The following is a 24,191-nucleotide window of genomic DNA, read 5'->3' as shown; positions in this document are numbered from 1 at the left end:
TGTCCACAAAGACAGAATATCACAATCACCATATTCTAATGCAATTTAATTTACCACTGAACTACTTTTTTGATAGCAAACAAATATTGTAAGGTTAAAGTTTGTGTGTGTGTGTCAGATTTGAAGAGGCTTCTGCCCTCCATGAGTCCAGATCCAACTGAGCTGCAGAGAGCAATTGAGGTGCAGCTTCTTCGAAGTGCTGTAAGTGCCATGTCAAAAGCCAATCAACAGCAGGAGCAGAGAACAACAGCCAGTCCAGAGTGAGTACAGCCCTCAAATATTGGAAACAGAAACCACTGTCAGGTCCTGAAGGGTTTTGGGAGCCACAAAGAGCTTTTTGTCATTGTTGCTGTGTAAATACTTTTGGGAAATTTAGCTCAGGTTGGGGAAATACGACAATCTGAATTATCCTGCAGAACCGCTTGAACTATTCGACCAGTATAATAATTAGTCAGCATGATAAAAATAACTATCTCATCGTGGTCTGTCATTATTGTCTATAAAGCACAATTTAACTTAAAGAAAGGACGAAATTGAACATGTAAGAAATCTGATTCATAACGTGACAAAACTATAACAAAAGTACAGATGTGTTAATCATGCTTTTGTCAACCCAATGTCAAATCTCTTGTCCTGTGAAACACTTTTGTTGTAGCACATTGGTGCGCTGCCTGAAACAGACCGGACGAATCTGCTTGGGTCCTCTTCGCCTGTCCACCCTCACTCTGTCTGATGCCCTGCCTACGCTACCCACCCTACAACTGCACTGCACTGCCACCCTGGAGAACACCCTCACTGGACAAGAAGTATGTTCACCGACACTTCTCATTTGACCTATGTCATCTGAATTTAATGCATTAACAATAAGAATGCTTAGAGAAGCCTGGTTAGTTGATTCCTTTAGGTAAACACTGGTTTGGACATCACAAAATAAAGAGGTATATTATGAAAGAGAGCACAAACAAATATCCTTAATTCGTCACTAAATATGAAATGACAGTGTTGAATTAATGTCTCCCATGGTTGGCTTGTTTAGAGGTAGTAGTAAGTAGTCTAAACTCGGGCGGCTGTGGCTGAGGGGTAGAGTGGTCTTACTCCAACCTGAAGGTCGGCAGTTCGATCCCCAGTCTGACCCATCTGCATGCCGAAGTGTCCGTTGGCAAGATGCTGAACCCTAAATTGCCCCCTTAGAATAACAAAGTGCTGCAAATAGATGCACTGTATGAATGTGTGTGTGAATGGGTGAATAAAAAACTGTACTGTAAAGTGCTTTGAGTGGTCATCGAGACTAGAAAAGCGCTATATAAATACAAAACCATTTACCATTTAAACTAGATGGATGCAAAAAGAGCTACGAAGTAAACTTCATGATTGTGCTTATAAGCTGGGAGCTGGTGTGTTCTTTGCAGGACTGTGTAATTCCTCTATGCAGTGAGGTTCTGAGCTCCTGTAAGCAACAGGACATCCAGCCTTTCCTTCAGGCCCTCCGATACACCACGTTCCAGAGACAACTCCTCCAGAAACTCAAAGGTAAATATCTGGGACTGAAGTAGGTGTATTGGCTATATTTTCTGATCAAATTTGTCATATTGTATGTTGGCATCTGCTACCAGTTTATTCCTCTGCACCGGCGAAATCCACTTTTAGTTGCTTGTACGCAGTACTGTGACCTTACCACACACACTTTTTATGTGTCTTAGTCTGTTTCAGAGGACTAAAGCCTCATCTTATTTTCGTCTTGTTTTAAAAAAAGATGAGGAAAGTCCTTCAGTCCTTCATCACAAACACTTGAAATGCTTTATGAATCTTATAACCAGTGTGAACTGGAAGATTGATCACAGAAACAAAGTTTTATTATGAGTAGGGGCATTTGACTATTGTTTTAAAGTGGTTGAAGCATTGGTTTTTTCCAATAACTTCTTCACAATAAAAGCCAGTTGTTGAAACACCAATGGAAAGCAATGAAAAAGGCAGCAGTACCTTTACACTGTCTTAAAATGATGGTGAACAGAAAAATAAGTAGCATTACATTTCATTTAGCTTTAATCCAAAGCAACTTACAATAAGTGCATTCAACCATGAGGGTACAGACCTGAACAATAAGAGTCTGAGGTAGGACAGGGATTTATCTTGGCCTTTGGCAGAAATCACTTTGTCTTTGTAAAGCTCAGAGATGTCTCTATTTCTCCATTCTTCAGGTTACTCTTCCTCTATAGATGGCCACCTTGTGGAGCTTTGGCTGACAGCTGTAAAATTTGCCCGGAAGAAAGGTAACATTTCCCTGGCGTCCCGTCTGCTGAGCCAGTGCGCTGGTGGAACACGAGAGGAGAAGCCACAGGATGAATTGAGCCAGACCTTCAGGCGCCTTACTCTTGAGGGCACTCTAGGAGAAAAATGGGGAGCAGAGCTGCAGATTGAAAAAGCCAAAGTCCTGAGAACTGCAGGTGAGCAGCAAGAGACATCCAAAAGCTGTCATCTGAATTTGAAGCAATAGAAGTTTTTATTGACTGACTTAATTTTTTTAGGCTAAATATGACTAGCTTTTATGATGACACGCATTCGTCCCAAAGGGTCAGCTAAAACCGCCATAAAGGCTGATCTGACACATTCATTTCATTGTGCTAGTTGCCACAACCAACTATATCTCTGCGGTGTGTTTTATAATGTGGCTCAGGATACAGTCTGAAGCTTCTTCTAAGCCCTCTGTGTCTCTGCAGGACAGTCCATGACAGCCATGGAGATGCTGAGCGGGGCTGCTCTGTCCTACTGTCATGTAGAGAAGAATGAAGGTGCTGCGTGCCGCTCACTACTGACACTCTGCAAATGGCTGTTGGCCGACTGGAAGGACATGACACCTCAGCTTAAACAGGCATGCTTACCAATCAGTAAAACTGCAACTTGACTTTGGTTTAATTTCCCCAAAAATGCTTGTTTCAAGTGGTACAGTCATGCTTTTTGGGATTGTCCCCTTTCCTACAGTTTATCATTGGTCTTTCATACATGTAGAAGTTCTGCTTAGGGTTAGGGTTAGAAAGGGTTAGAGGATACAAAGACCAACGTCACTCTCTACAGCAAAAACTCAGCTCCCAAACAGCGTGAAATACCTAATTTGTAATGTTTGCTTTATTTTTGAAAAGATTCAGTACTTTTAAAATGTAACTTAAACTTGCGTTTACTTTGACTTAAATTGATACAGCAGAACCGACACCATTTTTACTCTGGCTACAAGGTTGTTTGAAGCTCATCAGCAAGCCTCTGGGTAAGGGGTACGATATGTCCAACATGTTCTCTAAGCAGCTGATCAATCTGAATTAACATTACAGCATGTAAACCTGTTCTATTAGGCATTCAAGGATATATTTTGAACCTGTAAATTATCTAAATCAAGTCTCCCTTTGCACTAGTTATGCGCAGGATGGTAATATTCAAGAAAATAATACAATTTAAGGCCTTGTTATGCTTCTGTGTAGGTGGTAAAGAAGTCAGGAACAGTAAACTCATCCAATGCTGTCAGCAGCATGTCACTTCTGAGCCGGAATATCTCTGCTCTGCTTGAACTTCCCCTCGAGGACCAAGGCATTCCCCACATCATCACTGAGACCTCAGGTAACAATAAGACTATGTTGAATAATACGACACATCTGTGGTCTAGTATCCACACATCCTACAGCTCGCCAAGACATATTCAGGTATGTCCATATTAGGAATGGTTGAAGAAATCTTATACATAATGAACACAACTCTCACTTTTGCGATTCTGAATTGGTTCATAAATGTCAATCTTAAGGTTGTTGTTTTTTAGAAATGCAGGTTAATTACTGACGCCACGTTTCAGTTCACAACACAAACTCATGAGCTTCTGCTTACTACCCCCTTTCCACCAAAGTAAACTGAACGCTTGTTCCGGACTGGTGCTAGTTCTGGTTCAGAGATTGTTCAACCTGCAAACCTCTTTAAGAACCAGTTTTCTTTTTCATGGGCTAGAGCATCTTCCTATATTCAATGCACAATATTCACATGAATATCAACTCATATTTACGGCATTTGTTCAATGCACAATATTTAGCTTTTTCATTTAAAAAGTATGAGCTGCTACAGCAGCACAATTTTTTTGCATAGGCTTTGCCTTGAATATCACCATAAATTTACGATGATTTACTAATGTATGCCGGTGATTGCACATGAGTGCTGCTCCTTGACCCCACTGCCGCATTTGACACAATTGATCATAACATTCTGACCAATAGACTGACGCAATGCGTCAGCATATCCAGCACTGCCCTTAGTTGGTTCAAGTCATATCTTTCAGATAGACAAATATCCATTTCCATTGGAAATAACACCTCATCCTTGGCTCGACTGTTGTGTGGAGTGCCACAAGGTTCCTTTCTTGGTCCCATTCTATTTTAACTCTACATGCTCCCATTAGGAAATGTCATCAGTAGGGCTGCTCGATTATGGAAAAAATCATAATCACGATTATTTGACAAAAATGAAATCACGATTATTCAAACGATTATTAATGTGCCCTTATTTTGTTTAATGACTAACCGGAAGTACCAGTCACTTCCGGTTCCGGTAAACACCGATTACGGCTGCGTGTCTTATTCCTCCGTGAAACCATGCAGGATATCGGTGCGTGGTTATTCAAACCCTTAAGGATGGCAACATTCTCCATAAAACACTTTGTAACTGAGAACTTTGAATTCCCCCCCCCCCCCACTACAAGAACACACAGAGAGAGAGAAAAAGAGGGGTGGGGGGGCGGCTATGAGGACCATCATCATTTACCCCGGAACCCCGACATTGAACAGGTTCCATACAACAACAAGCGGAGAATCGCGAGCTGACCCGTGCGGGTCCGGTGTGAACAGCCGGCGGCTGCGCGCTGGAGAATGGACGCTGCGCGGCCACTACACTGTGTGGTGCTGCTGCTCGTCCGATTCGAAGAGTCGATCAGACGGGGCTGCCCCCCCTCTGCCTTTTTCCACTCGCGCTGTTTTTTTAAATACCTCTGGTCCCCAAACACACAACCTTCTCTTCACAGCTGCTTGTGAGTGAGTGCCAGTCAGCGGGGCCGTGCTGAATGCTCCAGGGGAGGGACTGAATTGCGCATGCGCGTCTCTTTAGAAAAAACTGCCAAATTATCGTTTCAACTCGATTATAGTAGTTTGGAGATCGTTTGACCCAATAATCGTAATCACGATTATATTTCGATTAATTGAGCAGCCCTAGCCATCAGCCATCTTAATGGGATTTCTTCTGGCTAATGTTCAGTCTCTGGTTAATAAGGTGGATTAACTTCGGAGCAGAATGGTTTTTCAACGGGATATTAAGTTTTGTAACGTTATGGTTTTCACTGAGACTTGGCTCGACCCCTCGATCCCGGACTCCGCCATTGAGACCTCACGGCTGGAGGCTGCGTTTATTGTGGCCGGTGATTTTAACAACGCCAAGATGAGGAATGACCTACAGAGATACCATCAACATAAGCTTTCCTTCGCGTGGTGAGAACACACTCAACCATGTTTACACTCCCTTCCGGGATGCATATAAGGCCCTCCTTCGCCCCCCATTCGGCAAATCAGATCACGTCTCAGTTCTGCTGCTGCCTTCCTATAGGCAGAAATTCAAACCAGACAGACCGGTGACTCGGACCATTCAGCGGTCGTCCGACCAATCAGACTCTGCTCTACAGGTCTGCTTTTCTGCTCTCTGGTGTGTGTTCCAGGATGACAATATCAACACATACACGGACACAGTCATCTGCTACATCAGCAAATACATCCATGACGCCGAGGATTACTGTACGAGCATTCTCTTACCAAAAGCCCTGGAATCATCATAATCATTCCCGGCTGTGGAGATCCAAGAGGCCCAGGAGGGCCGCTGCCCCCTTGTAATACAAGATACAAGATACATTTATTAACCCCACAGACATGCACAGACACACGCGAATGAGGGAAATTTGTCCTCTGCTTTTAACCCATCTGGTGAACACAGCAGGACACACAGAGCAGGGCAATATCCAGGGCAGATGTGTGGAGATCACTTAAACGGAATAACACATGAAAGGCACCTGGACTTGATGGCATCTCTGGCCGGGCTCTCAAGGTGTGTGCAGATCAGCTGGCAGATGTGTTCACAGACATTTTCAGACTTTCACTCCTCCAGTCTATAGTCCCCACATGCTTCAAGGAGACCATCATTGTCCCTGTTCCCAAGAAAACAAAAACCCTCTGCCTGAACGACCTCTACCCAGTAGCACTCACCTTCACAATCATGAAGGGTTTTGAGCGGTTAGTCAAATCCTTCATCACCTTCTGCCTCCCTGACTCACTGGACCCACTTCAGTTTGCCTACAGGCCAAATATGTCGACTGCAGATGCCATCTCCCTCACCCTTCACACTGCCCTCTCTCTCCTGGACCAGAGGGACACATATGTGAGAATGCTGCTCATTGACTACAGTTCAGCATTCAATACCATGGTGCCCCTGAAGCTTGTCACCAAGCTCAGAGACCTTGGGATGAACATCGCCTTTCGTGATAGGATCCTGAACTTCCTGATGGGCAGACAACAGGCTGTGCGGATAGGCAGCCCCATGTCCTCCAGCCTGACTCAACACCAGTGTCCCCCAGGGCTGCATGCTCAGTCCTCTCCAGTAATCCCTGTTCATGCATGACTTCGTGGCCACCCACAGCTGCAACACCATCCTTCTACATTGATCTACAGAGAGGTCAGAGCCCTGACATCTGACTTGATGATCTGACCTGACCTGGACCCACCACACAGACTCCATGAGGAAGACGGCCAGCTGGCGGCTCTTCTTCCTCCACAGGCTGCGGAGGCTCAACATGGATGCCCGGATTCTCTGCAATTTCTACAGGTGGACCTTAGAGGGTATTCTGACTGGCTGCATCACCGCCTGCAATCCCCTTAGCCGTAAGGCATTACAGAGGGCGGTTAAATCTGCTCAGCATATCACCTGGGGTCTCATTTATAAAAGAGTGCGTAGGATTCATACTGAAAGAGCACGTACGTACAAAAGCCGGAAATGGCGTACACCAAAGATAATTACGATTTATGAAACCGTGCGCACGCTCACCTGAACGCAATGTTCGCTTAATAAATCACAGTCCACCTGGAAACGTTCGTACGTGAATCTGCCTCCAAATCCGCCCTCCACACGCTACCTTTCCACCATAAATGGTCAATGCAAAGCATGGCGTAAATATTAAATTATGCTGCTGACCAATGCGTTTCAACCGTGAGTCCTGACGGAGTCACGGCATCAAGCGATGTGAAGAGGAAGTGAAACTTTCTGACACTGACATCGAGGTGTCTGTTAGTGAGGTGGAGGTGAAGAGCGACTTTATGGGACAGCATTGATGTCACTTATAAAGACAATACACTGACACTCTGCTGCCGCTGCTGTGGATAACACACTGTGTGAGATCAGAAATCGCTGAACCCTCGCTTCCTCCTCGTTCTCCCATTCACGTGCACACATCGAGCAGAACCCCGCACCGGTGTCACGGCAGTATTTATTTATTTAGAGCATCGGACCGATTCCCTCACATCGGTGGATCCTCAACTCCTCTGGGATATTATTTGGAAAGTTTCTTCATTTCTTATAAGTAATCTCCAGTGCGCTCTGTGCGCCTGATGGCACAGTCCCGTTCACTGCAGCGATTTGATGATACACGCACAGTGTTAGAAGATATTATTAAAACCTGTTAATGACTCGGCTCCGTAACTCGGCTCTTAAGTCCAATCTGAACCTAATTTGCTTTAAGTTGTTTTATATTTTTTAAATTAAAAGGCTCGTGTCTGGAGCAGATACTTGGCGCAAGCAAAACTAAGCTGCTGGTTTCAATGTAAAATATGAAACGTCCAAAAATGTCAAACGGTCGTAAGCATGGGTCTAAGTTTGCGTAGAAATACGCACATTTTCCCGTCAAGTTTGTTTTTATAAATCCCAACGTTGGCGTGAGAGGTGGCTTACGCACGTTTCAGGCCCGTTTTGTGAGTACGCAACGATTATAAATGAGACCCCTGGACAGAGCTGCCATCCCTGGAGGACCTCTATACCCAGTGGTGTAGGAAGAAGGCCAACCAGATCAGAAGACAGCCTGTGACCCAAGCATTTCATTGCCACCGCTGCAAATTGAATTGGTGTGCACATGACAATAAACTCTTTAATCTTGAATCAGACACCGTCAGCCGCATGAGTGTCCTAACAGAGTGCCTATCCACCATCAAGGAATGGATGTCACTTAACTTCCTTCAGTTAAATTAAAAAAAAAAACTGAAATAATCTTCGTCCCGACCAGCTAGCCGGTAGACCCATCATCATCTGGCAGCCAATATTAAACTACAGCTAAAAATCTAGGTGTTACATTCGATTCTCATCTGAACTTCAAAACACAAGTTAATCAAATCATGAAATCTTGTTACTTTCACCTACGAAACATTTCTAAAATCAAATTGGTTCTATCTCTCCCGGACGAATACATGCCTTTGTTTTCTACCGCTTGGATTATTGCAACACCCAGTATACAGGCCTCAGACAATCCATAGTATTATGGATCCATAGTTATATGTCCGAGAGACAGTTCTTGGCTGTCTTACACAAATAACTGGTTCCAGATTAGGCACTGGCTCCAAACTGGCCTAGGAATTGGCTTGGTGGATAAGGCCCCATGAACCCCATATACTTTTACCATTTATGAGTCTAGTACTGCTTAGCACATTAGGGCTTTGCTTTTCAATCAAAAGGATTAGTCGAGTTGTCAATTGATTCTCGCTTCATGTTAATCTTTGCAGTGAGTGTGGGTGTTGGTGAGGCAGACTTTGTGTTGGGCCAACTCTACCAGCTCTCTACCAGCCTGGCTCCAGAGGTGGCCAAGTCCTGGGCAGCCCTGGCTAGCTGGGCTTACCGTTGGGGCAGGAAGGTGGTGGATAATGCCAGGTTAGTGGACCCTCTGGCAAACATGTCTTGGTACCAGTTTGAAGCTTCTCTTGTGTAATGTAATACAATTCTTCCGCTGTGAAGTTATGTTAATGTATTGTGGTTCTACGCTGTTTTCAAAGATGCCACTTTATTGCATTTTCATGCTCATCAGAACTATAAACCGTCTATTATTTCTTCTTATTTTCTCTCAGCCAAGGGGAAGGATTGCCTCTCTTATCAGAGGAAAAGAAGGAGGTAGAAGAGCTGCTACCAGAAACCACTAGCGAAGAAGACAAGGAAACCATCTTTGGTATTCTGGGACAGGCTATGTGTCGTCCTACAGGCATACAGGTAGACATTTTTTGTGCCTCTACGCCGTTGACAGCCAGTGGCAAGAGGCATTATGGTTTGGTTTTGTCCATTTCAAATATCAAGGTCAATGTGACCGCAATATCTCAGGAACACTTCCAGGGAATCCTTTTAAATTTAGTACAAAAGTTTACTTGGACTCCTGGATTAGGGATTTGGGCCAAAACTTGTTGCTTCATTTGGCCTCATGAAGTGGGTTTCCCTTTAGGGAATTTCTTCAAATTTGTCTCAGTTATCGCTTGGACTTAAAGATTAGCTGATTAGATTTTTTTTGTCAAAGGTCACATGTGTCCTGAAAAAAATAAGGTACACAGATACTGACCATCACACAGAAACAAGCTAAAACGTGATCCGTTCAATCCTTTACTGTGTAGATAAACAATAGGTAAACCTTTTTGTTCTTAATTCGATTTTGAATAGTTAGGTGTTGCGAGTATCACTTACCCAACTCAGTGGGTGTTTTGGTGTTGTTCACAGGGTTCGTACGGTCATGGAAAACCTGGAAAAGTCATGGAATTTTAAAATGTGTTTTTCCAGGCTTGGAAAAGTCATGGAAATTTGTTATATTCTTATTTTCATGTCGTTCGTTTTAGGGATGGGCATAAATACTCGACTATTGATTAATTGATCATTAAGAATTTCATTGATGACACATTGATTTTCATCGATAAACTATTGCATGTTCGCTATGTGGCAGGAGGTCGGAATATCCGAGTTGCCCTGAACGCAGAACAGCGTGTCTGTACGAGCTGGAGGAAGCAGCCCGGAGCTAAGCCTCTGCTGCTCGGCTTCATGTCCGCACACGGACCCTCAGTCCACGCGGAGGGTAACCCGGACAGACCCGGGTCTGGGTGAGGGGTTCCGGGAGTGAGGGCATTACGACGACCGGACTGAGAGGTCGAGAGCCGTCAGATCGAGCTAGCTCTCAGCGGCTAGCTGCTCTCTCAGCGTGGCTTAGGAGGACAGCAGCGCTTATTTACAAGTGTAACATTGAACGGATCCTGTTTAACTGCCACAAGAGTTGTTCATCTTGTAATAAAGATCTCAATGAGGAAACACGCTGTTTTTTCTATTTTCACTGCATTTTAATATAGGCTATAAATAGTGAATTTTAATATAAAAATATGAATGATTAATCGAAAAATCGATCGTTAATTCTTCCGACGATCGATTAAGACAATTTAATCGAATGCCCATCCCTAGTTAATTTACGCTGAGTTTTAAATAATTCATACATTTTTAAAGAAATATGCGCAAAATATAAGCAGGCATACTTTGGTTTGTGTCATTTAAGGTGTGCTGTATGCCTTGGAATTCTCATTGTTAGTTTGAATACTACATTTTGTCACTTTTTCGCGTATACACCGAGATTTCACGCAATGTTCGGTCATGGAAATTTGGTTTAAAGTCATGGAAAAGTCATGGAAATCCATTGGTCAAAATGTGTATGAACCCTGTGTTCAATTACTATTCCAGATTGTGTTTTTTTAAGTATCTCATTTCTCTATGTGCATATGTTACTGCAGTGCAGATTGTTCTGAATCTACTGTGCTGTTGTGTGTCAGGACGAGGACATGGCTCTACAGCAGGAGGACAATGAGGACGACATGGTAGATGTAATCTGGCGGCAGCTGACTGCTTCATGTCCCTGGCTTGGGGAGGTGGGCCAACCTGTCACAGATGGTCTGATCCGTGTTTGGAGACGGGTTGTGGACCGCATCTTTGGCCTGTATCGGGTCTCCTGCCAAGCCTATTTCACCTTCCTGAAGCTGAATGCTGGACAGGTCAGATTCAGAGACGCAGTTTGCAGCAGCTGAAGTCAATGACTTGTTGAAAGGGCAACCTTTATTGTGTCTGTCTTGTTTTTTTTAGATCCATATAGATGAGGATAACCCTAAACTCCTGCTGTCCTATCACAACAGCAAACAGAGCAATGACGATGTGATTGTCATGGCAACCCTGCGTCTCCTTCGTCTGCTGGTGAAACATGCTGGTGAACTGAGGGAAGGGCTTGAGCTTGGCTTGGCCTCTACCCCTACAGCTCCCTGGAGGGGTATGTTACACGGCAAAATATATATCCACACCTTAATTCTTTACAGCTTTTTTGTTTTCATTTGACTATGGTCAGTCACCTTTGCAGTTGGCTGCAGTAGTTGTTACAGTAATGTACATTAATGAGTGGAGTGCCTTTCTAAACATGCTTGTTTTCAGTGTACTGTTTGCTTGGCCTATGGTAATGCTCCACTTTGTGTTTATTATACCAGGTTTATCTACAATGAAGATTTTCAAATCAATTTTTTTCATAAAATGAATTTTCTTTACTATTCACGTGTGGGATGAATGATTGGTAGTATTTTTTCATAAATTGCATGGTGACTATTTCTGAGGTCTGTTAAACAAAAGACACAATAAGACCCAGGTTCACAGCCTCAGAAAATTTGTGACTTTATTAACGTTGTTGATGTGACGGATATCAGTACCAACGACTCCTATGAATGTCTGTGATCAAATAATAAAAACTAGAGTATCAAAATTATGTGATGCCAATTTTGACCGAGTTACTTTCCACTGCTGTAGTTTATCCAAGGACATTGACAAATACATGTTCAACATGTCCACAGACATTTATTTGTTGACTGTTTATTCAATTTTTTATTAATATTGAATGCATCAAGTGTTCAAAACACACCAAATGCAGCACTGCACTTCCTTAGGGAAATTACAATAGATATTTATGAAGTCGATAAGGGTATGGTTCATGAGCTTTGCGTTTCAGGTGCGTAGACAGGTAGGCAGAGGATAGTGGAATTAGTAGGTAGATATAACCAGCAAAAGAGCAAGAGAACAGTTTTATATATGAATTGATTGGCTTGTGGTCAGGCAGTGGAATCACTACTGAGTAACTGAGTTGGAATATGAGAACAGCAGGAACATATTTCAGGTTCATTCATGTTTATCGTCTTAAGACTTCATCTTCTACCATAGACAGCAGCTGGTGTTAAATGCATTTAATTGTGAATTCCATTTTTCTGGTTTCTTGCTGGAGGATAGTTGTTGTAATATCTCTGTTACAGTTGAGTTACTGCAGAGTGAGTTGCTTAATGATGTAACTCTTCCTCTGCCTTAGTCCTACTCAACAGATATATATATAGAATTTTCTATCATTTGAACTGCTCTTCTGAACAGCCATTTTGAGTGCACTGATACAACTAAATAAAACTATTTAGAACAAATGTCTGCTGATAATCTGTGGCAGATGGATTGGAGCACCGTATGGCTTTTATATACTGATACATATGCCTAAATTCCCCTCGGGATCAATAAAGTATCTATCTAATGTGTATCCTCCTTAGGTATCATCCCCCAGCTGTTTTCCCGTCTCAACCATCCAGAGACATACATCCGACAGAGTATTTGCAGCCTGCTATGTCGAGTGGCCAAGGACTCCCCACATCTTATCCTCTACCCAGCTATTGTGGGCTCACTATCCCTCGGAGGCGAGGGTCAGAGTGCAGGTATTTGTTTAATTCGGTTGCAATGTGCAGCTCCTTAATGTCAATGAGCCAAAGTTATTAATCATCAGTTGAAGACCCCTCAGTTCACTGAGTTTCTTCAAGTCACCATTCTTTTTTTTGTTTTGTCAGCAGGCAGTGTACTTCAGGGGACACTTGTGTGTGGGTGTGGGAGGGTTGGGTGTGGGTGCGAGAGTGACAGTCAGTCATACTCTATTCGTAATGGACAGCCAAGTTTGATTTCGACTATTAAAATTTTTGTTGGGTACAGCAAACTTAATTCGACTACCACCAATGTTTATGTAAAGAGTTTCTCTACTCTCTGGAACATTTACAGCCTAACATGTGTATGTCTCACTCATCCATTCACACACATTGGCACACTTATGACACAGCACAAGTAATAGTTAGGGATTCAGTATCTTACGTGGAAGAGCCAAGGGATCAAACCAGGTACCTCCTGAACACTAGATGACTGCTCTGCCGCCTGAGCCATGTTGCTCACATTACAATGACAATTATCAGGAATACCAATACCAATGTCTAAACTGTTAATCTATTTGTTGATAATGATGTGTTGGCAGGGAGCAAATTACCATCAGCGCTGCCGACTTTCCTGGGAAGCATGCCGGGAGAGGGCCTGGGTGGTGAGGAGGAGGAGCAGCCAGAGGGTGTTGGACAAGGGGGAGATCCAGACGAGCTGGCGACCTTTTGCTCCAGTCAAGATCAAGCCATGATGCAAGACTGTTACAGCAAGATCGTGGAAAAGCTGTCCTTTGCCAACCCTACCATGGTGCTTCAGGTAGGAGGTAAACTGTTACATGGACAGAGTTTGTACCTGACACCATGTAAGAACCAGCATTACACAATATGTTCTTGTACACAGTCAGTGATAAACCTTGTTTAATGAAAGTTTAGTTTCTTTAAGTCAAGCTGAATTAACGAGAAAGGAGCGGACCAATAAAGCAGGGGATTTTATAGTTGAACTATTAACAATGGCAGCATTTGAGTTAACACTTCTAATCTCATACCTTTTTAAGTACACCTAAAGTACAGGAAGATGTGTGTTCATATTTGTTAGCTGTGGCTGTGTGGTCTGGCTCAGTGCGACCATCTCCTATAATACAAATGCTCACATTTGTGCTTTAGCCCTAACCCTTGAAACAGATTGCAGTTCAGAAAAGAAAATATCTGTGTTGGTGCATCCTGTAGAGCCTTTGAAAAAAATACAGTGGTAATCTGATTCAAAGCTGGTAATGAGTCCTTTGTGCTGAACAGGTCCAGCAGCTGGTGGCTGAACTGCGGAGAGTTACGTTACTGTGGGATGAATTGTGGCTGGGTGTGTTACAACAGCAACACATGCATGTCCTGCGCAGAATCCAACAGCTGGAGGATGAGGTCAAGAGGGTGCAGAACAACAACACACTACGCAGGTGAGGATCACCAATTTAAATGTTTAGAAGCTGAGCTCCCTCCTAGACTTCAGTCTATTCTTCATGAACAGACACATCTTCTGCTGTCAACCTTTTTCAAAATTGGGTAACTTTGTACATTTTGGGAGGGGTTCTAACATTGCTTTTTTAACTATACAAGTAATTGTACTTTATTTTGTCTTTCTTAAAATCTAATTCAAAACTCTTTGGACAAAGACTCTTTTGTCATCTGACTGTTCTTAAACACTGCTAATTTCTTTTTATCTCTGTGACTACGTCCACACTTAATTGTTTTTGTTTGAAAATTTAATTTTTATGGGCATTCATTGCCACGTACAAATACCTTGGTTTGTTTCCAGCTTGGGATTTTATGCTGCTGGGTACTGTTACAGTTTTTGGTAAATGGACTGCATTTCTAAATCTCTTTTATTTTGTATTTTTGCCTAATTTACCGCATTGTTCTTATTCAGTATAACTGCAGTTCCTTGTTCTAACATTACCATCTTTTGCTCTATTTTCTACTCTCAAGGCATCAATCTCTCATAAATGACATTAAAAAACACTCAATACTCATCTGTGCAGACAGAACCAAGCTTACAGACCAGTGTTAGACCAGTAATCTAACAAAACCCTATTCAGTGATGCTCTTGGCTTCTCAGTCTCTTTGGGTCAGTTGGACTTGGGGTTCAAATCGCTAAATTGCATGGACCCACGTTATTGTTGCTTCCAAGTCTATTTACAGTCTTTGTTGTGCTGCAGGGATGAAAAGATTGCCATTATGCGTGAGAAGCACTCTGCTCTGATGCGTCCCGTGGTTTTTGCCCTGGATCACGTCTGCAGCATAACAGCAGCTCCAGCCGAGACACCACATGAGACCTGGTTCCAGCAGACTTACGGTGATGCCATCACTTCTGCCCTGGAGCGCCTGAGAAACCCTGCCAACCCTGCAAACCCTGCCAGCAGCTGGATTCCCTTCAAACAGGTGTGTGTGTGTGTGTGTGTGTGTGTGTGTGTGTGTGTGTGTGTGTGTGTGTGTGTGTGTGTGTGTGTGTGTGTGTGTGTGTGTGTGTGTGTGTGTGTGTGTGTGTGTGTGTGTGTGTGTGTGTGTGTGTGTGTGTGTGTGTGTGTGTGTGTGTGTGTGTGTGTGTGTGTGTGCGCGCGCGTGCGTGCCTTAATGCATTTAACACTCCGAAGGGGGTGGTCCCTAACTGGTCGCAGGAGATTGTATATTATGAAAGGGGCAGATTAAAGCATTAATTTTGTGACAAAAACATGTAATCGCTTGTATATTTCAATTTATAACACAAGTGTGCCACTTTTACAATTAACTTTTTTATTTACTGACATAACCCTTGATTTTAGGTTGTGCAGAGCAGGGGTTCCCAAACTTTTCAGCCGGCGACCCCGAAAACAACGGTGCCAGAGACTAGCGACCCACATTGACCCTTGATGTGTTATATAATGTTGCGCACAGCCACGCACACGCACTATTAGGCCTATGCAAACACGGGCATTAATATCAAATATGAATTAAATCACAGCCATTGAGTCTCAAGGGCCGAACAGGGTGGATACCGTTTTACTATATTCATCTCATTTCTTCAAGACAGTGTTTACCGGAAGTCATTACACACAAAAGTCCTTACACCTGATTATCCACAGTCTTTTGTGCAGTGATGTATAAAGTACTTGAAAGCCATACTTGAGTAAAAGTACAGATATCTTGCCTTAAAGTGACTCCGATAAAAGTTAAAGTCACCCGTAAGAAAATTACTTGAGTGAAAGACTTAAAGTCGCTCATATTAATTGTACTTTAGTATCAAAAGTATCTGGTGTTGAAATGCACTTAAGTACCAAAAATTTAAATGCAAAGTGCTTATTATAGTAGGCCTATACAGACACAAAACAACCCAAAATTGTTCTCTTCAGGTTTTATTTCAGCTGACTGAAAATTATAAAAAAAATATACATATACTGTATAATTTTACAAATTTTTAACCCTAGATGCTGAGGTTCAAATAGTAATGGACTAGTGCATAAGAATTTCTAAGCACAACAAAGAAGCAACACAACAGAATAAACAACTGCCTCTTGTATCTGCCTAAGAACACTAATAAACCACAGTATAACCACTAAAACATTCTGTAAATATCACTAAACATAGACCTTTCACGTTCTAATCAGTAGCAGGAGTGATGCACAATGCCCCTTATGATAATTCAGCAAAAGGAAACAAGTTCTAGGCACACAAAATAGGACAGATTTCCTCTTTTGTTAACAGCCTGCACAGTCTGAGAACAGAGAAGAACAAATCTCTGGACACAGTCTAGTTTTGCTGCAGGCCAAATTTCATACATATTAATAAAGACTGAACTGAACCGAGCTCCTGCATGAGCACCTGGATAATTCTAAAGGGAATAAATGGATGGGGAATGTGCTTGCGTTGATTAAGTCCCTGCCCTTTGTACACACATCGCTACTCCCCATTGGATGGTTTCGTGAGGTCCCTGGATCTGCCCCGCCGGAGGTAGTCACAGCCCTGGCAGAGCGCCGAGAAGACGACTAAACTTGACTATCTAGAGGAAGTCAAACTCGTAACAAAGTTTCTGAAGGTGAACCTGCGGAGGGATCATTACCAGTACAGGCTGCTCGACCCCGGTCGACCAAGGCAGCCCGACCAGCCTCCGGAGGCTTACGGTCTCATGCTGTCCCCCCGACGCCAAACACGAAGCCGAGCCTGCGTATCTCTCAAGAGAGAGAGAGATGCGCCGCTGCTCAAGGAACGAGACAGTTTTGAGTATATAAGAAGTAGAAAGTACCGAAATTTGTGTTCAAATGTATCGCTAGAAAGTAAAAAGTCGTCAGGAAAATAGATACTCAGGTAAAGTACAGATATGTGAAAAATCTACCTGAGTACAGTAATTAAGTATTTGTACTTCGTTACTTCCCACCTCTGCTTTTATGCACTGTTTGTGTTCTAGTTAAACCGAAATTTACAGATCTTCTTTGAGCCTCTCATGAAAGTGAAAATTAGTATAACCAGTCTGTGATTAAGTGAACATTTTATAACGCTAGACGTTAGTCTAGAATCCATCGTACATTTTGATTTACACGCACAAACACAGTATTAATATGTATGTAAGACTCCTACTTTTTTCACTGTGCTCCTCAATACATTTTTGTGTTCCTATCTTTTTTGCATTGAGTGCATTGAGTGCATTAAGTGTCAAATAAAGGCATTTTTGATTCTTGATGGTTTATAAGCATTTTGCCAAGTCCTATCAAATTACTTACGCGGTTCTCAGCCCTTTTTACTGTTAAGGCTAATGTCTATATGACCTTCTTGCAATCATTTTGCATAGCTGACCCCAAATGATGTGTGTATTGGACAGATCATGATGAGCCTCCAGCAGCGTGCTCAGAAGAGATCCAGTTATCTGCTTCATCTGGATGAGATCAGTCCTCGCCTGTTGTCTATGACCACAACAGAGATGGCGCTGCCGGGCGAGGTGTCTGCATCAGATGCTGTCACCATACAGAGCGTAGGCAACACCATTACCATCCTGCCCACCAAGACAAAGCCAAAAAAACTCTACTTCCTTGGATCAGATGGAAACAACTACCCTTACCTTTTTAAAGGTAAGATATATAATAAACATGGGTTAGATTAATGAATGAATTTGAATATAAGCTATACATAGTTACTGCTTATCTGTGAAGATTTTCAGTCATCCAGGTCATGCTATCTTCATCAGTTGTATACTGTATGTGTATATAGGCAACTAGACTTGTGTTTCTTGAAGATGTTTGATCTGTCATCCTGAGTCAAGGTGTGTATGGCTGTTGATACCTGTAATGCCGGGTTCACACCGGAAGCGCCGCGACAAGAAAAGCCGAGCGCCTCCTTTTCGCCCTCCTGTTACTCAATTGTGCTGTTCACATTGGCTGCGATGCGCCAAGCAGCGCAGAGGGTACCCAGCGCCCTTCACCAATGGTTTTGGCAGAAACCATCAAGAAAAAAATATTTTTAACGAAATACATGACATATTTAATATGATATAAATAATCAAATATGCATCCCATACTTTGGATTGCCCTCCGGATGTCCTGGAGTTTCAATTTCCCCGATTTTCGCCCTCACAGTATCAAATTTCCACATCTGCCCATCCACTACAAGCAGACAGACCGAGAGATAAAGAGAGGGGGGGGGGCTATGAAGACGTCATCATTTACCCCCTAGCCCCTACATTGAGCGGGCTACATACAACAACAAGCGGAGAAAGCAGAATCGCGGGCTGACCGGCGTTGAGAAATGCGCGTCCGGTGTGAACAGCCAGGCAGCTGCGCGCGTGAGACTGGCGCGGTGCTTCCACGTCCAGTGTGAACCCGCCGTAATGTGTGAACACAAATACATCCTCAGCCAAATCTGAAGGCCTACTCCGCTGAAGTCCTCTGACTTAAGAGTTTCACATATTTTTTTTGTCGGTACATATTTGCTTGTACCGACAGTAAGAAGCACACATATACAAACAAGGGTCACATCTGTAAACTCAAACTGAGTAAAATCAACTTTGGGTTGGTCACCTTGGGTGTTGAGTATCCTGTATCCCCACTACCCCAGTGAACAATACACACCAACACTAGTCAGTAATTATTCAAAGAACTTGTACACTATCTAAAGTTTACTTTGTTTGTTTAATTCGCTCGTATATATGTGGCACGCATTTAAAAACACACCACGCGCGCAGCCAGGATATCAGGGTTTAAGTCATTGGAATGATCCAAATTCATGAACCGACCCCATTGATTTATAACCAAATAAATAAGATTACGTTTGTGTGTGAAGAGCATCAGATTCAAACGCACATACAGGCTGCAGATATGGGAGTAGGTCTTGCTGCTTTTGTGGTCTTTAAATTGAAAACCTTATTTTGAGAATTACAGTACAAATGTGCAATAACAGTGACAGTCTATGATACTTTTGGAATAACTCTCTTGATAAAAAGGAGTTTAGGTTTATCTGACTGATTGTATCATTTGATGAAAAAGGATCCATGTGCAGTAGGGCTGCAACAACTAATCAAATTACGCCGAACACGAAACAGTGAAACAAAGACACTAAATGTAATTTTCTAATTGTTTTACAGCGATTATGTTCTAAAGCAAAAAACAACCTGCTGGAAGACTTAAGTGTAAATACAGACATGAATTTCAGCTCAGTGCAGTTGGTCTTCTGTATGTGACAGACAGCCCTCTGTATCAGGCACATTCAGCACGACAAGTAGTTTAAACATTTTTTAATGTGTGTTAAACGAGATTATCCACAATTAACAGATATTAGCAACGTCATTGTGACTACCGTAGTCATACTTTCTGACGGGTATGAATTTTTATATAGGATTTATATAATATACTTCTAAATATTCAAAGCAATATCTTTGATACTGTTAACTACTCAAAATTGTCAAAATGTAATTACATAAGATTACGTAAGATTAAAACCACTTTGGTTATTTCATTATAGAAATCTAAAATTCAGTAGAATTATATTTTAGTATACTATAATCTTTCATTCCAGTTTCCAATATAGACAATTTAATTCTGACTAGTCATGAATACAACACCATACCAACTAGTTCAAAAATAATTTAAGGCAGTGTTCACAAACCTTTTCGAGCCCAAGATCACTTTTTAATTCCAAGTGCAAACCGAGATCTACCACCTGAATATCTTCCAAAAAACCCACTTAAGAGGGTCATATTTATAATTTTTGCAATTTCTGTTTAATTTTCCATGTACGAGCATAAATATACACAAAGAAATGCAGTTGTGCAACGTTAATTAACAGTAACCTAAGTTCAATATTGATCACCTACTATCAATCAATCAATCAATCAAGTTTTATTTGTATAGCCCACATTCACAAATAACAATTCGTCTCATGGGGCTTTAACATTGTGTGACATCCTCTGTCCTTAACCCTCAACAAGAGTAAGGAAAAACTACTAAAAACCCTTTTCACAGGTAAAAATATGTAGAAACCTCAGAGAGAGCCACATGTGAGGGATCCCTCTCTCAGGACGGACAGAAGTGCAATAGATGTCAGGTGTAAGAAAACATCATCAGGATTTTTAGCAGCATCCATTAGGCTAAACATTTTTCAATACTATGTGTCAGGCAGTCCCGCTGCAATCACAGTCTCTGGCCAGCAGCAAGACCACGATCCAGCATCAGGATGGGATCCACTATAATCCACAGTCATTGTCCACCGCCGCCAGTTAGAATCCATTATCAGCTGCCGCCTCGGTCGTGGTCCCTCATCATCCGATGCCAACGCGACAAAGGATCCTCCATTACAACGACGATCAGCTGGCACGATACAGAATCCACCGAACTGGATCCACCATTGCGACCTCCGACACGCGATCCACAATCATAATCCATGGTGCGGCCACAGCTGTGGCCCTGCATCCGCGGGCGCTAAGGCACAGAAACTCCGGGAAAAGGGGTCAAGTTAGTAACATGTACTGATCAGATAAGAATTATCTTGATGTGATAAATATGGAGAAAAGGAAGGAGAAGCAGGAAAGAGAAGCTCCGTGTGTCTTGTGTCATAAATTCCCTGTGCGTCTTAGCATCATCAGGGGTTTTTGCCATTTAATCAAATTTGGAACATCGCACTAATTAGCTCTAACTATAAGCTTTATAAAAAAGGAAGGTTTTGAGTCTACTTTTAAACGAACAGAGCGTGTCTGCCTCCCTAACTGAAAGTGAGAGATTATTCCACAGCAGTGGGGCTTGATGGCTAAAAGCTCTGGCTCCTACTCTACTTTTAGAGACTTTAGGGACAACAAGTAAACCTGAGTTCTGGGATCGGAGTGCTCTAGTAGGTTGATATGGAACTAACATCTCTTTAAGGTAAAGAGGTGCCATATCATTAAGGGCCTTGAAGGTGAGGAGGAGAATTTTAAATTCTATTCTAGATTTAACAGGAAGCCAGTGTAGCGATGCTAATACTGGAGAAATGTGCTCTCTTTTCTTAGTTCTCGTCAGGACACGTGCTGCGGCATTTTGGACCAGCTGCAGAGTCTTTAACGACTTGCTGCTGGAGCCTGATCATAATGAATTACAATAGTCCAGTCTCGATGTAACAAAGGCGTGGACTAGTTTTTCTGCATCTTTTTGCGAAAGGACATGTCTGATTTTTGAGATATTACGCAAGTGGAAAAACGCGGTCCTAGAAATTACTTTTAAGTGACTATTAAAGGACAAATCAGGATCGAAGATCACTCCCAAGTTCCTGACTGTGTCATTGGAAGCAAGGGCAATGTCATCTAGCGCAGCTATATCATTAGATAATGTATCTCTAAGGTGTTTAGGGCCGAGTATTATAACCTCTGTTTTATCTGAGTTTAATAAGAGAAAATTGCGGGTCATCCAGGTTTTTATGTCCTTGAGACATGCTCGAAGTTTAGTTAATTGATTACTTTGATCAGGTTTTATTGACAAATATAACTGGGTGTCATCCGCATAACAGTGAAAATTTACCGAGTGTGTCCTGATAATGTTTCCTAGTGGAAGCATATATAATGAGAATACATCACTTTATGAATATTTGATACCATATGTACTAACAAATCAATGAGTCAGTAGTATTGAAGTAGTGATTAGAATCTTGTTTGTCTTAGGATTGGAGGATTTGCATTTGGATGAGCGCATCATGCAGTTCTTGTCGATTGTCAACACAATGTTCACCAAGATCAACCAGCAGGAGCAGCCGCACTTCCATGCCTGCCACTACTCCGTCACCCCCCTTGGAACCCGATCAGGACTAATCCAGTGGGTGGATGGAGCCACACCACTCTTTGGCCTCTACAAGCGCTGGCAGCAGAGGGAGGCCGTGCTGCAAGCTCAGAAGGTTACATTCTTTCATGTGCTATAATGTAACAAGTAGATGCACGCTGGGCAATGTAAACAGCTAGAATTTTAAGTGAAACTGCACCAGGCCATCTTCCCACCAGTTCTTCTGCGACAACCCCACATTATGGTTAAATGCTCCAGTTAAATTTAAATGTTTTTTTGTTGAAGCTAACTGGACACATTTTCTTTTTGTCTAGACCCATGACTCATTTCAGCAGCAGCCAGTGCCTCCGGTTCCCCGCCCCAGTGAGCTGTACTACAGCCGCATTGGGCCAGCACTGAAGGCAGTGGGGCTCAGTCTAGATGTGACACGACGAGAATGGCCTCTTAGCGTCATGAAGGAGGTGCTGAAAGAGTTAATGGAGGCCACACCCTCAAACTTGCTGGCCAAGGAGTTGTGGTGTTCTTGCACCACACCCAGTGAGTGGTGGAGGGTCACTCAGGTAACCATGGCTGTCAGTTATCATTTTAAAACCAATAACATATGTGAGGGGAATTAAAAAATACTTCTCATCTTTTCATTTAATTTATCAGTGGGATGGGTGATTCAGAGACGTGTTTAATTGAAGTTGAGGCTGACATCAACAGTTTTCGGTTTGATTGATAATCCTTTTCTTTATCCTGCAGTCCTACGCCAGATCTACTGCTGTCATGTCAATGGTAGGATACATCATTGGCCTGGGGGACCGTCACCTTGACAATGTGTTGATTGACATGACCACTGGAGAGGTGGTCCACATTGACTACAATGTATGCTTTGAAAAAGGTCAGTTACTAAGAATGACATTGAAACCACAAATTATAGACATGCCTATATAAGAGCTACTGTGTCATTCATGTCTAACTTGCTGAGTAGAATATATGCAGTATTTGCCTTGAGTGAGTGTTGATAAAATGGAACACACGGCATGCTTAATACATGTGTTAGCTGCACTGTTTCATAGTTCATTGATAGTTTCAGTGGGTAAATTATAATAACAATATTAGAAAAGAGGGCTAGATTGTTAAAACCCCATGTGATTATCAGTTGGTGTGTGAAGAGGGACAGAGACAAGCTGGGACAAACACACAGGCGCACACACAAACTCACACACTCCTTCAGATAGAGGTTCCTCCCGCAGATTTCAATTATCGCAGTGTTACCTTCTTTGTTGCAGTAGAAGCGACACCCCGTTTATCCAGGAATATAAATATGCATTCCAGATGCTTTTCTAATGATCAGTTATAAGAGTGATGATTAGAGAACATCAGAGGATCAGAGTCACTTGTTGATCAGTGGAGTAATGTGCCTCAGTGCAGTGGTGCTGATTTAAATTAAGATTAAGATAAAACTTTAAAGATCCGCACACCAGGAAAATTCACTTGTTACAACAGCAGGCACGTCAGACTGAGGTAGACAAGACAATAAAGTAATAGAAATCATTTAATTTAAAAGAAATGTTGAGTATGTACATTATATATACCTTTTCACTTTAGTTGTTTGTATGAAATGGTAAATGGTTTTGTATTTATATAGCGCTTTTCTAGTCTTGATGACCACTCAAAGCGCTTTACAGTACAGTTTTACATTCACCCAATCAATCAATCAAATTTTATTTGTATAGCCCATATTCACAAATCACAATTTGTCTCATAGGGCTTTAACATTGTGAGATATCCTCTGTCCTTAACCCTCAACAAGAGTAAGGAAAGACTACTAAAAACCCTTTTAACAGGGTAAAAATACGTAGAAACCTCAGCGAGAGCCACATGTGAGGGATCCCTCTCCCAGGACGGACAGAAGTGCAATAGATGTCAAATGTAGGAAAACATCAAGATAAAGGCTTTTAGCAGCATTGATCTTGATGAGGGTAAACATTTTGAAGGATAACTTCAACACTATATGTCAAGCAGTCCCGCTGCAATTACAGTCCATGGTCAGTAGCCAGCAAGATCATGATCCACCATCGATTCACAAGAAATGTTTGTACGAACATTGTACATAAACACATAGTTTCATGTG

At 42.3% G+C, this 24,191-nt stretch overlaps 1 protein-coding gene across 1 annotated transcript in view; it reads left to right on the top strand.

The window, feature by feature from the left end:
* The window catches only part of smg1 (SMG1 nonsense mediated mRNA decay associated PI3K related kinase), a 99,692-nt gene that overhangs the window by 50,365 nt on the left and 25,136 nt on the right, over positions 1 to 24,191 (top strand). Inside the window, exons 26-43 of the mRNA XM_061090893.1 lie at positions 119 to 260; positions 656 to 806; positions 1,410 to 1,530; positions 2,199 to 2,444; positions 2,718 to 2,869; positions 3,471 to 3,606; positions 8,829 to 8,973; positions 9,168 to 9,306; positions 10,890 to 11,108; positions 11,197 to 11,377; positions 12,678 to 12,839; positions 13,421 to 13,638; positions 14,115 to 14,269; positions 15,029 to 15,251; positions 17,662 to 17,908; positions 21,958 to 22,187; positions 22,387 to 22,632; positions 22,817 to 22,955. Of these exons, the coding sequence (XP_060946876.1) occupies positions 119 to 260; positions 656 to 806; positions 1,410 to 1,530; positions 2,199 to 2,444; positions 2,718 to 2,869; positions 3,471 to 3,606; positions 8,829 to 8,973; positions 9,168 to 9,306; positions 10,890 to 11,108; positions 11,197 to 11,377; positions 12,678 to 12,839; positions 13,421 to 13,638; positions 14,115 to 14,269; positions 15,029 to 15,251; positions 17,662 to 17,908; positions 21,958 to 22,187; positions 22,387 to 22,632; positions 22,817 to 22,955 (3,252 nt within the window). The remainder of the gene's footprint in view (positions 1 to 118; positions 261 to 655; positions 807 to 1,409; positions 1,531 to 2,198; positions 2,445 to 2,717; positions 2,870 to 3,470; positions 3,607 to 8,828; positions 8,974 to 9,167; positions 9,307 to 10,889; positions 11,109 to 11,196; positions 11,378 to 12,677; positions 12,840 to 13,420; positions 13,639 to 14,114; positions 14,270 to 15,028; positions 15,252 to 17,661; positions 17,909 to 21,957; positions 22,188 to 22,386; positions 22,633 to 22,816; positions 22,956 to 24,191) is intronic.

Source organism: Limanda limanda, chromosome 17, assembly GCF_963576545.1.
Source record: "Limanda limanda chromosome 17, fLimLim1.1, whole genome shotgun sequence".
Taxonomy (NCBI): Eukaryota; Metazoa; Chordata; class Actinopteri; order Pleuronectiformes; family Pleuronectidae; genus Limanda; species Limanda limanda.
This window is presented reverse-complemented; position numbering and strand designations above follow the sequence as displayed.